Here is a 12,691-nt window from a genome sequence, read left to right on the forward strand (position 1 = left end):
CTTCCTCCTCTTAGGCCTCTTGACTCCCGCCGCCCGCACAGGACATTGTGTGCGCAAAGTCTCCTCCCTGGTATCTTCCACTGCTCCCTCCTCCTCCAGGGCTGCCAGGATTACATGGACAAGAGACATGGGAGGAAACTATCAGCTGCATTTTTAGCTGCTTTTAATGTTAACTCAGAAACTAGAAATGAGTCAGCTCTGTATGACTAGCTACTGGCTTATTGAGTACACAACAAGAAAACTTGTCTCTTGTATATGCTAAGACTATTAGAAACCAATTTAAAATGCTTTTTCTTTACATAACTGCTTTTGAGTTGAAATAAAGGGTTGGGGAGGGCAGGGCTTATTGAATGGCTGGTCAGTTTTGAAATTAAAAAAAAGGAAAATATTAAATAAAATGCTGCAAAATGTCCCCTTGTCCATCATTCACTTGTACATATGACTTCTCTGCTTGGCTCTGACTTTCACTGGCTGTATATGACCTAGGGCAAGTCTTTCCCCCTCTTTTCACCCATCTGAAGTGGTTATCAGTTTCTGGGCACTGTGAATTTTGATTGATAGCTAGAAAAGGGCCCTGAGATCTTTGTATAAAGATGCAGAGACTTAGGAATTCTGACGGAGCTTGAATGAATGTTGTAGAGTGATTTTTCTTCTTTTTCCAGTTGCTCAGCATGTACTGGCTGCTCTACACCTGTGTTCTCTGACAATGAGCCCCAACTCTTCCCTCAGCCATGGGAAAGGCCTGAGGAACCTCACAACCCAGGAAGATGGGGCCGTCAGAGTGACAGAGTCAGTGGCGATTATCGTCATTGCTATCTTCATCTGTTTGGGCAACCTGGTGATTGTCGTGACCCTCTACAGGAAGTCTTACCTCCTAACACTAAGCAACAAGTTTGTGTTCAGCCTGACGCTGTCCAACCTCCTCCTCTCCATACTGGTGCTGCCTTTTGTCGTCACCAGTTCCATCAGGCGGGAATGGATCTTTGGAGTGGTGTGGTGCAACTTTTCTGCCCTGCTTTACATGCTGATCAGCTCGGCCAGTATGCTTACCCTGGGCCTCATTGCTATTGATCGGTAAGCTGCTGTCTTGTGGCACATAGCAATTCAGTCCACGTTGGCTACAAACAGAAGTCTCATTTGTCCTGGAGTAAATAAACCGTTTTATCCTGGGACAAAGTGCAGTCGCTCATATCGTGCAATTGTTCATTTGTCCACGCCTGTTGTCTCTTATAAGTCCTAAAAATGCTCACAGGATAAAAAGTACTAACAGTTTATCCCAGGATATCGCAAAGTACATCTGAACGGTTATCCCAGGATTGCATCGTTGCATCAGTGGCAGGAAAATGGCAGTGATGGCTGCATGTGCAGTTTTAATGGAGACATTTCTTGATTTTGAATTTCTGATGGAAAGTAACCATTGTAAAAATAGGGAGCATTTTTAACAGTGTCCCTTGGATTCAGTTTGAGATTTGGGAGGAAAGGAGTTTCTCTGGGGTATGAGGAAAGGGGAAATCTTAATTTCTTGTTAATTGGACTTAGCCAGTGAACTGTTATACCTTTTAAGAAAGCTTCTGCTTCTTTTTATGTTTCTCAGGTACTATGCTGTCCTGTACCCGATGGTTTATCCAATGAAGATCACAGGAAACAGAGCGGTGGTAGCCCTGGTGTACGTGTGGCTACATTCCCTCATTGGCTGCCTCCCTCCCCTCTTTGGCTGGTCTTCCTTGGAATTTGACCAGTTCAAATGGATGTGTGTAGCTGCGTGGCATAAAGAGGCAGGCTACACTGCCTTTTGGCAGATCTGGTGTGCTCTGTTGCCCTTCCTGGTGATGATGATCTGCTACGGATTCATATTTCGCGTGGCTCGGGTGAAGGCACGCAAAATTCACTGTGGCAGCGTGGTCATTGTAGAGGAGGATGCACAGAGGAATGGGAGAAAGAACTCTAGCACCTCCACCTCCTCTTCAGGCAGTCGAAGGAATGCTTTCCAGGGGGTTGTCTACTCAGCCAATCAGTGCAAAGCTTTCATCACTATTTTGGTTGTGATTGGTGCTTTTGTGATCACTTGGGGGCCTTATATGGTTGTAATCACATCAGAGGCACTTTGGGGTAAAAACAGCATTTCCCCTGCTTTGGAGACATTAGCAACGTGGCTGTCATTTTCAAGTGCCATTTGCCATCCGCTGATCTATGGACTGTGGAACAAAACTGTGCGCAAGGAACTCTTAGGAATGTGCTTTGGTGATCGGTATTACCGGGAGTCATTTGTTCAACGTAATAGGACAACCAGGTTATTCAGCATTTCCAATAGGATCACAGGTAACAAACAGAGTGATAAAAAGAAATACTCTTCCAATGAAAAAATAATGATGCTTAGGATCTGCACTTACTATACATCTTTCATAGATTGGGTAAACATGACTTAGAGCAGTGGCTCTCAACCCCTTTTAGACTCAAGGGACCACTGGATAGACTTGAGGTACCTCTTGGAAAATACCAGCATTTCATGTTCACTCTTTTTAGATTACAGAAAAATAATACAACAGGTTTTCTGTTGCAAAGAACTCAGAAAAGCCACAACTATGGATTTCTGTTTGAAATTTCTGGGTTTATCTTGTGAATCATGTTTGTAAAGCTAATAGTGCTAATGGTGTGTACCACCCTTCAAAGGATCTCGAGGCACCCTGGTTGAGAATCCCTGGCCTAGAGGTTTCTTTGCTCTGTGTGTGTGTGTGTATGGGGGTGTTTCAATAGATTTTTGTTCAGATTACATCACTGAGTTGAAGGAAGTTTGGGGTAATCTCCCTTGCTCCTCACTCCCCTCTCTTCATAGAGCAACATTTTCTATGCCAGAGGAGATACAATTGTGGGCCTAGTAAAAAATAATTTCCTTCCCTCATTTCTACCCCCCACACACACATGGACACACACACCCTATTTCAGATTATTCAAGTTAAACAGTATCAGCAGTGTATTCACTAGAACTGATTTTCTACTACATCTCCCTGATTTTATGCTGGTGAAAACCCTTTAACTTCAGTGGAACGACATTGAATATAACAAGTGCAAAACAAGTGTAACAGAGTGGAGAATCAAGCCTAGGATATTTTTAAGGAGCAAAGCGTAAATATTTTCAGCAACTGAAGCTCAGTAGAAATTTGTTTGCCAAGTGCTTTCACCTCCCTCTGAGGTTGTCCCTTTCTTTAGTTCTAGTGAACGCTGCCCCAGATTTTCCATTGTAAGATTATGCAGCCAGTTCATTATGACTTCCCCAGACTTTTACCTCATGGGCTAAACTTTTCCAGACTTGATTTGTCCCTGAAATCTAAATGTTTTCTAAAGTTAAAATGGGTGTTTTTGAGGAGAGACATACCACCTACTGTGTGAAAGAACCACACCAAGAAGACTGATTATACTGGGGAAAGAGTGAAGTTTACTAGAAATGAATGTTTATAGTTAACAAAATGAAAAACAATCTTTAATTTCTTTTGGTTATTGTAATTTCAGGGGATCCTTGTAAAACACCAAGGTACAATTCCTGCAGACAGAACTGAGAGTTTAAATATAATAACTATCCCTTTAAAATCCTCCCACAAGACCCACATGCAATGAGTTTATGTTTAAAAGCAACTACATTTTTACTACCCTCTGGAGATATCCAGGCCTATCCCACCATCTTTATGTCTGCCTTTTGGATTGTTAAGCTATATGGGGTGCAAGTGTTGTCTTGTGGGTGCTAAATAATGAAATAATTCATTCTTTCACAAAGTCCTTTTATGTTCAGGTCTTAGAGAAAGCCCTTTAGCCTCCCAAGACTAGTCCCTATTTCTAACTCTTTTTAAAGATATTTTATATGCTGGAAGGCCTGAGAGGCCAAGATGCATCTTTGCTGGCAAGCAGTCATATTTGTACTGGTGTAACAGGGAGGGAAAATGGGTTTGTAGATGGTAAGTAACTGCTCAAAACTTGCAGTCTGTTTAGAAATAGCGAAAACATTCTTCCTCTTCTTAATGTGTCTGTCCCTAAATCCACTGACATCAGTGGGAATCTTTCCATTCATTTCAGCGGGCTTTGGGTCAAGCCTAAGAACTTTGCAATATTAAATATCCAACTTGCAAATTCTCTGGCCAGAAGAGCTTATACCTCCCTCTGAGCTGCAATAATATTTCCCTTCCTGAAGATCAAATGTTATGTAGTATATTAAAACAGGTACAAGAGTTGAAAAATTCACATCTTCCAGGGGCCATTTTTTTCTAATAGTTTCTAAACTTTGTGGTTGTGAAGGGAATCTTGTAAATGAAATCAAACTGTTCCAGTACAGTTGATTTCCTTAGTTTGCAGATATACAGTTCCATTGCCTCTGCTGTTCCTCAGATATTAGTTATCTTGTAGAATAATGAAGTCATTGGTATTATTCTGAACCCTCTGAAACTTCTAGGAATTGGGCCTCTCCCATAGTCTTTGGTGGGAGAGCTGTGTGCCCAGGTCAACACTGGAAGAAGAGAACCCAAACAGGAAAGGAGAACCAAGAACACTGAGGAAAGGGCATGGAATTTGCTTCAGCCAGGAAATTCTGAGAGTAAGACCTTGGAAGGATAGGAAGTATTATTTGTGGGGAAGAGACAGCTTCAAATTTATCCTACATTTACCAGCCAAAGGTTGATAGAAAAAAAGAAAGCCCCAGAACTGGATCCAAAGACAACACCTAGATAAGAACCCAGAATATCCTCCTTCCCAGAACAGGTTGTAAAAGGCCTGGTTTCTGGCTAGCTCAGAGATACTGAGCCACGCAACTGAGCGCCTCGTTTTCATGAGGATCTTTTATAGTTCCATGAAGCTTCTGTGGCTGAAGAATACCTGGCAATTTTTGCAGTGCTAAATGTTTGAGTTTGTTGGCTCAGCCCAGTCTCCCAATAACATGCTTACATTTGCAAAGTGCTGAGAGCAGGCAAGTACTTGCCCTGTAGAAATAATCCAGAATGATTTGGTATCTGATGACTTGGGTTTCTGAAGGATTGGCAACAGGGCCTGTCTTATGACATGGCCATTGGGAGAAGGACAAGTGGGAAAGCTAGCAGGTGGAATTGGTACTAGGATGTGGATGTTGTTTGATGATGCAATGGCTATAGTCGATCTGCACAACTTAGTAGTGCTAACACTGTTTTGTAGACCTGGGACTCTCTCCCCATCTCACAGCCCTCATGGCTGGTGGACGGCCATTAGGAAACAGCAGCAGCACGGGTGACACTGGTTTCAGCTGCTCCCAGGAGTCAGGTAACACTCTTGTTTTCCTTTCTGATACAGAAGTTTGCCTGCACTTTTGCAGAATTCTGTGGGGTAGCCTGCATTTATATAGCAATGTCTTCAGGTAGGAGAACAATAACATTTAGCATTTCTCTGTGGTACTCACAGCAGAACAGCCTTAGCTGCTCCTCTCCTTTTATGTGGAGCTTACTGTGTCTATGCTGTGCTTAGTCCAGTAGACTAATTTCTTTCCCTTAAAAGCACGTCCTATCACTCTGTTCTCTTTCTAGTACTCTTCAGTGACCTTTCTTGTCCCTACAAGGAGCTGAGCAAGCAAAGTGTTTGTAAGAGGTTTCATCTGGCCATTCTGTTCTAGAGGCTGTTGTACAGGGCAGAAGCTCTCTGTCTAGCTCAAATAACCAGGAAATGCACATGGGACTCTGCCAGGATTTTTCTGGCAGTAGTTTTCACTCCCAGCTGAGCGGGGAGGGGGAGCATCTAAAATCCCCACTTACAATCCATTGGAGCAATACAGGCAGCAGAAGACACTCTACTAGCTGATGAACTGCATTGTTCTCTTCCAGCCTGTGACTCACACACTGAGAGCAGAAAGCTGTCAAAGTGGGATTTTCCCTGAATGGAACCTTATTCGAGTTTGGAATGGCAGTAGGTGATAAGGATGATAGGAAAACCCTTCTCTTCCTGGCACCCTGGGTTATCAATATTGCTTTGCAGGTCCCCTGAGAATATCACTGAAAAGCAAGCCCTGCCTGCCCATTCCAGCTCTGTATGTACAAAACCCAGAAATTAAGCCACCCTGAGGACTTTTAAGCACACCAGATACAGAGGTGCCCTTAGGGCAGGAGATACTCTTAGGGAAGCCTCACAGCCTCATTTCCAGGTTTGGAGTGGTGATGCAAGAGCAGATGGGTAGGACCAGCCTTCTCAGCAGTGCTTTTGGGAGTGCCACAGAAGCAGGATAGGTGAACTCTAAGAAATCTCCTAAGGATTTGAATACCCAGCTGCAAATGGTCCTCTAAATTCCTCAAGTATCCGTATTTGTTTCTATTTAATTCAATCTAGATGGTCTCTGCCATTGAAAACAGAGTGATGCTGAAATTGCAGAGCTAAGGTATCTTTCAAAGTGAGGGTTAAAGCCTACAAAAAAGTTTTTGTCATTCTTTAATTTTAGGTAGGTCTTCTTGGGAGTTATGGTTTCCAAACATTTGCTTGCAAGCAAGTAAGTTTTGTTTAAAAAACTCTGACCTTGCAGGTACAGATGTGATGCTGCTTGAAGACTACAGCTCAGATGGAGTTCATCACCCGCACTGCATTTATCCTCCTCGGCGGAGGAGTTCTGTGACATTTGAAGACGAAGTGGAACAAATCAAAGGTAGGAGGTTTTGGCTGTGATGAGAACCACCCAAGCTGCGCACTTGGTTGATCCTGTACACCTCTGAAGGTATGCTAAACCACAGTACACAGAAGGTACTGCTGCCATCTGCTTTGCAGCAAGTGCTTATATGCTCCACTATTTCCCCCAATGCCTCCAGAGCCTTTTTGAATGGCCTGTGGTTACTCCATCCTTTATTGCAGATTCACTCATTTTCCCCAGTGCTGCATCTGTGGCTTCACAGTGGTTACATCAGCAACCCAAATAGATTTGTTTTCCCATCCAGACTGCATCTCTCCGCCCATTCCTGTTTAGATACTACTGGTTGGTCTGTGAGCAGCAGGGAAGTGCTATTCCCATCCCAGTAAACATTGCTTGCAATTTCTAACAAATGTCTAGTTTGGTCTAGCTACCACTATGCCTAAAGGGCAATATGGAGCTCTTGAGAGCTGTACTTAATTCTTACTTAGCTGCAAAGGTGCTCATGACACAGCAGTTTAGCTGCAGGGGTGCAAAGCATATTTCTGGGAATGAGTTGTGTGAGAGCACACATTCTGAAACCCAGCTGCCTCTTCACAGAGCACAAAACTTTTTTGACAGCTAAAGTTTAATTTGTGTAGATTGTCAGTTAGCCGAATTTGGGCTAATAAGAGGCTGATTGTAAATTACCAAATTTATTAAATCTGAAGAAAGCAAGGGTAATACTTCACAAATACCACTTTTTGAATTACATTTGATTAGTATTATTATTAGCATTAATATCTGAGAATCTTCTCTACATGCGTGCTGTAATGCATAAAAATACAGAAGTCTAATAGGAGACCATCTCTACTACATTCTCTCTTCATAGAATCATTACAGAATCATAGAATAGCAGGGCTGGAAGAGACCTCTGGAGGTTACCCAGTCCAACCCCCTGCCTGAGGCAGGATCATCACTGCCCAAACCATCCCAAGCAAATGCTCCCCCCCACCCATCCATCGCCAGTGCCCTGAAAGGACAACCCAGGCTCCATGCTTCTCAATCAGCACCACAAACTCCCCCCTCTTCCCTTTACACTCTGCTCCTAGAGGTTTTAACTCTCTTTGTGGCTCCATCCTCCTTTACTCATCATCAGGGATCCTGGTTTTCCCTGATTTAAACCCCCCCCCCCCCCCAATATTTTCTGATTAAAAAACCCTCCTTCCAAAATCCACATTTTCTTGTGTGTGCATGTGTGTGTGTAATGGCATTTCATTTTAATCTTGGAGAGTTGTTTTTTTTTTAATCAGAAAATTTTGGATTTTTTTTTTTTATCAGAGGCCAGGTTCCCTGCTCATCATCCATTGCAGCTGACCTCCAGCCTGCCAGTCAGGCAGCCTATAAACTGCTGCTTACCAGCAGCTAGTGTTTCAGCTCCTGAAGGCTATACCTCCTGACATTGCCCTTAGGTGGCAAACCAGTGGTTAAAACAAGAGGACTACTTGTCAGTACTTAATAGTTCTTTTCCTGGCTCTGCTATTTATTCCTTGCTGTGGACATGTGTTTTTTTTTATAGGGCCTAATTCTGCAGCCAATATTATAAGCATATGTTTTGCCACTCACTTTAATGGGTACACAATCAATTCAATAAACTCTTCTGTGATCCTGATTCTGTGTAGCAGTGAACATCTGCTTAATTTTAAGCATGCAGGTAGTCCCACTGACATTAATGTAAGCGTGTTTTGCTTCATAAAGCCTTAGTTCCCACATGGGGATTTCACTGCCTGATGCAAGGGTGTATGAAATGTAATGTTCATGGAGCACTTTGAGGTCCTTGGATAAAAGGTGCTGTGGCAGCATAAGATACTACCGTAGAACCTAGATACAACACAGGCTTTGGTTCCTTACCTGCTGAAGTAGGTTTTTACCTTAAAAGTTTATGCCTCTTTAAACAAGTTAGTCTCCAAAGTGCCACTAGCCCTGCCTTCTGCCTGACTGCAGAGTAACATGACTAATACCCTCTCTCCTCTTGTGAAGATGAGGGTTTGCTAACCAGCTCAGGGTAATAAACAATGAACAGGTACACAGGACTGCTGAGGTGCTCCAGTTGTTTGATGAGGCTCCTATTTTGAAGGGTACCCCTACACAACCTGCTGATGAGCTTCAGCTGAGTGGAGAAACAGCCCTTTTGAAGTAATAGCTTCAGCAAGTAAACAGCTGCTTGACTCATATTTAATTCAGCAACCTACCAAGAGCTAAGCCATTTGTGAACCACCTGGATACTAGTGATCTGAGTTTTATCATATTAGTAGTAACTGTGGTCATTTGTAGAAGCTATGATCTTTATAGTACTAAAAGGCAGTACTTGCCCTTGGACATTGGCATGGTTGTGGCACTGAATGACTTCCATCATATACTGTGGTGTCACTATCTTTGTTTTCCCTTTAGAGGCTGCAAAGAATCCTGTTCTTCATGTAAGAGCTGAGGTCCATAAATCTCTGGAGAGTTATGCATCTAGCTTAGCCAAAGCTATTGAAGCTGATGTGAAAATCAGCCTGTTCGGGGAAGATGCTTTACCAGGATCTTTGTTCCCTGTGAAGACGGTACCAGGCAGCAATGTGGGTACGCGGCGTGGTGGCAGGGCTCAAATTAGCCAAAGACTTCAGCTGCAAAGCATTGATGAAGGGAATATTTGATAAGAGCACTAAAACAGAAGAATAGAAGAAACCACTAGATAGGACCCAGTACTGTTACAGTTATTTTGAGACAGAGTATTCAGAGTGGCTAATGGCAGTGTTTTGGTCAAGAACATTTGAAAATACCTGGATTCTTCAAAGTATACACATACACCCGAGCTTTAGAGTAGTATTTACTTACTGTTCAGTGGGCAATAGATATTTTTGTGCCATGGTTTGTTTGTTTTTATTTGTTATGTGATACATAGGAATACAGGATTTACCAGAAGGGCCAAATAATTGGCCCTTCTAATCCGGTATCATCATTGGCCCATGCCTGATATTTCCTAGGAAAGCAAGAAAACAATTCGTGTTTTATAAGGCATTATGGAGCTTACTTTCTGGCCCCTGAGAGAGTCAATTTATACCTTAGCACAGGGGATGATTGCTCTGATTTGAGCCTGTGAAAATCGCTACTTTATACACAGTGTTATTCTGAAGAATTTCAAATGACAGGAGCCTGCATTTAACTAAGGCACAGAATCTGACCCTATTTTTCAGATTTGCAGCATCCAAATTAAATTCACCTTAGCTGGTAGCTCAGATTTTTGACTGTTTAAGCATAAGAAGGTAAAATAGGAAGTTGGGTTACAGATCACTTTATTCCCCTGGACAACAGTTTCATCACAAAGTTCAGCTATATTTTTCACATCACATACTGTATATATAATGGGAAGGCAATAATAATTTTACATAATTAACATGCAAGTGTTTTTAGTTTTTCCCATTGAGAATATCCATGTGGATTTCTTGTACTAAAAGGCCTTGTGCAGCCATTGGGTTTTAACAGGGATTAGACAGAATATTATAAATAGTGCCTTGCCACTTAATATTGACATTCAGAAATAATCCTGAGTTCAGATTTTACCAGAAAGTTTATCTTCTTGTGTTGTTTAAGCAATATAGCTACCTCAGTACTAGTAGTTCTTGGTATTTGGAAATTGTACAAATGACAATACATTTTAATATGTAACCATCTAAACATAATTTAACGTTTAACCATTTAAACCTAATTTAATGTTTAACCACTTAAACACTATTTTTATAATGTTGAAATAATATTTACTATTTAAACATTTAAATACAATACCATTAAAACACACTTGTAACTTTGCAAGCCTATACATGTGGAGGGAGGATGCTCCAATGTGCTGTAATTAGTCAATTAATTGAGTCTGTTGGAACATGGTAATTACCATGCTTCAACAGACTCCAGCATCACATGTATCAGTGCCCCATGCTGTAAAATGACAGTGTTCAATGAGCTTTAGTTAAAGCGCCCCTGGAGCCATTTTTCAGGGCAGGGATGCTGATACACTTGGCACTCCAGGTACTTTAATTAGAGTGGGTCTTGGAGCCGCTCTAATTAAAGTGCTTCCTCCCCTCTCCGCCTCACCCCTGGAGCATGTGTATACTATAAACAATAATTAGTTCCAAGAATGACGACATCTAACATTTTTATAGCACTTTCCATGTTCCAGAAACTGTATAAACAGTACATAATTAACACATGCAGCCCTTTTATCCCAAGAGGCAGGTAGACTTGTAACATAATCAGGTACCATTAAGGTAGAGTAGTAAAGGGCCATGTTTGTTTCAGAAGTATTTTCTAAAGTTGTGTGACTCATGTTTTGAGTGCCCCCTAGAAGCTACAGGTGCTCAGGACCTCTAAAAATTAAGGACGAGGTATCCCAGTTTAGGGACCCCAAAACCAAGTGAACACTCCTGAAAATTTGGCTGTCTGTGATTTACCCAAGGCCATAGCCAGGATTTATATCAGAAGAACTCCTGTCTGCAAACTGCTAGCTTGTACCTGTCTCTGATTGTTGTTCAGCAAAGTATTTAAACACATGCTTAAGCCCATCCTACAATATTTAAGCTGTTGCTTGTCTTTAAGCACTTGTTGGGTTAGGGACAGACATTACACATAACCCAGTTTAAGTGATCAGAAAATGGTTTAAACCTGTAACAGAACAGATGTTCAGTGCACATAAACCAGTTCGAGAATGGCTGAAAGCAGTTTGAGATAAACCTGCTTGAATTCAGTATCAGACGTAACTGATTTGCCTCAAACTGGTTTATGTAATGTCTGTCCCAGACCCCTTGCTGGTTTAAGACTCCCCCAGCATCCTGGCATGCTCTCTGGGCTGGGCAAGGCTCTCTGCTCCACAGCAGGACTGGCTCCTCCCTTCTCCAACAGTCTCTGCAGGCATCTGCCTGGCTTCTGCTCCCTCACTCTGCTAAGCAGGCATTCCTCCTTCTTCCAAGCTGTGGCACACAGGACAAAGGCAGAATCAACAGATAGCTGGTAATGTCCCTCTGTTTACTTAATGGGGTGATAAGCACTGAGTCAGGGGTAATAAACATACCCTGCTGAGCTGTTCAGGAGGTGGGAACCCTTCCTAAAAATCATAGCATCCTGCTGGGCCTGGCCACACCCCTCGCAGCTCAGCACTAGAAGGGAAGGGAGGGCTGCTTTAGCACCCTCAGGCTTCTAGCCTAAGCCACTGCAAGCATGTGCCTGCATGTCTGGGGTGCTTGTTTGGTTACAAAACTGATTTAGCCTAGCCAGGTTAGACTAACCTGCAAAGACTGAATGAATTCAGGCTCAGGCTTTTTGAATGTCTGTCCCTACCTATCAAGTCCCACTGAGTCAGTCAGGGCCAACCTTTTGACAAGTGTGCCACAAATTAGCCCCACATCCTCCCTGACTGCCTTCCCCTGCCCAATCAGATGCTCTGCTTTGTGCTTCCAGACCCATGCTCCCCCTTGATCTGCTACTTTACTTTCTGCTTCCTTCACTGTACTCCCCACCCAATCTGCTGCTCTCTTTTCTGCTCCTTGCCCTATCTGCCACTGTGCTGCCTGTCCTCTCCTGGTCTGCAGTATGCCACAGGTAGAGTCTGCCTGTGTCACTTCTGGTACATGTGCTACAAGTGGGCCACCCCTGCATAAAGTAATGGATTTTAAGTGCATTCCTAAAATGAAGCACGTCATTTCCTGATTAAGGATTGATTGTTGAGTTGAGGTCTCTACAAGCCACTAAGGTGGCATATTTTTATGGCAGAAAAGCATAAACTGGGGATTACAATTCATCAAGGCACACTGAGAAATGCCAGAAGTGTTGCACAAAGAGCACCTAATGCACTAAAATACTGCCCTAATTCAGCCCCCTGGGAAGGTCAGCAGAACTGCAGCTGCTTACAACAGGGTTGAATTTGGCTCTGTGTTCCTTTTACTAGTACATTAACAACATATAATGTTTTTACTAAACAGACCAGATACCCTCCCCACAGTGCTGTTGTCATGTATTGATACTTCCTGGTTTGAAATCTCTTTGGGGACATTGCTAAGGAAC

General features: G+C 42.7%; 1 protein-coding gene across 3 annotated transcripts in view; it reads left to right on the forward strand.

The window, feature by feature from the left end:
* GPR161 (G protein-coupled receptor 161) overlaps positions 1–9,512 on the forward strand; it is a 13,147-nt gene extending 3,635 nt beyond the window's left edge. For 2 of the 3 annotated variants that reach the window (XM_019548844.1, XM_019548843.1), the window contains 5 exons: positions 663–1,074; positions 1,595–2,319; positions 5,170–5,274; positions 6,518–6,637; positions 9,047–9,512. In XM_019548844.1, the coding sequence (XP_019404389.1) occupies positions 663–1,074; positions 1,595–2,319; positions 5,170–5,274; positions 6,518–6,637; positions 9,047–9,294 (1,610 nt within the window). In that variant the 3' untranslated portion in view covers positions 9,295–9,512. The remainder of the gene's footprint in view (positions 1–662; positions 1,075–1,594; positions 2,320–5,169; positions 5,275–6,517; positions 6,638–9,046) is intronic. The other variant, XM_019548845.1, reaches the window with a different exon arrangement.
* Positions 9,513–12,691: the final 3,179 nt, after the last annotated feature.

This window comes from Crocodylus porosus, unplaced genomic scaffold, assembly GCF_001723895.1.
Source record: "Crocodylus porosus isolate Cpor-Errol unplaced genomic scaffold, CroPor_comp1, whole genome shotgun sequence".
Classification (NCBI taxonomy): Eukaryota; Metazoa; Chordata; order Crocodylia; family Crocodylidae; genus Crocodylus; species Crocodylus porosus.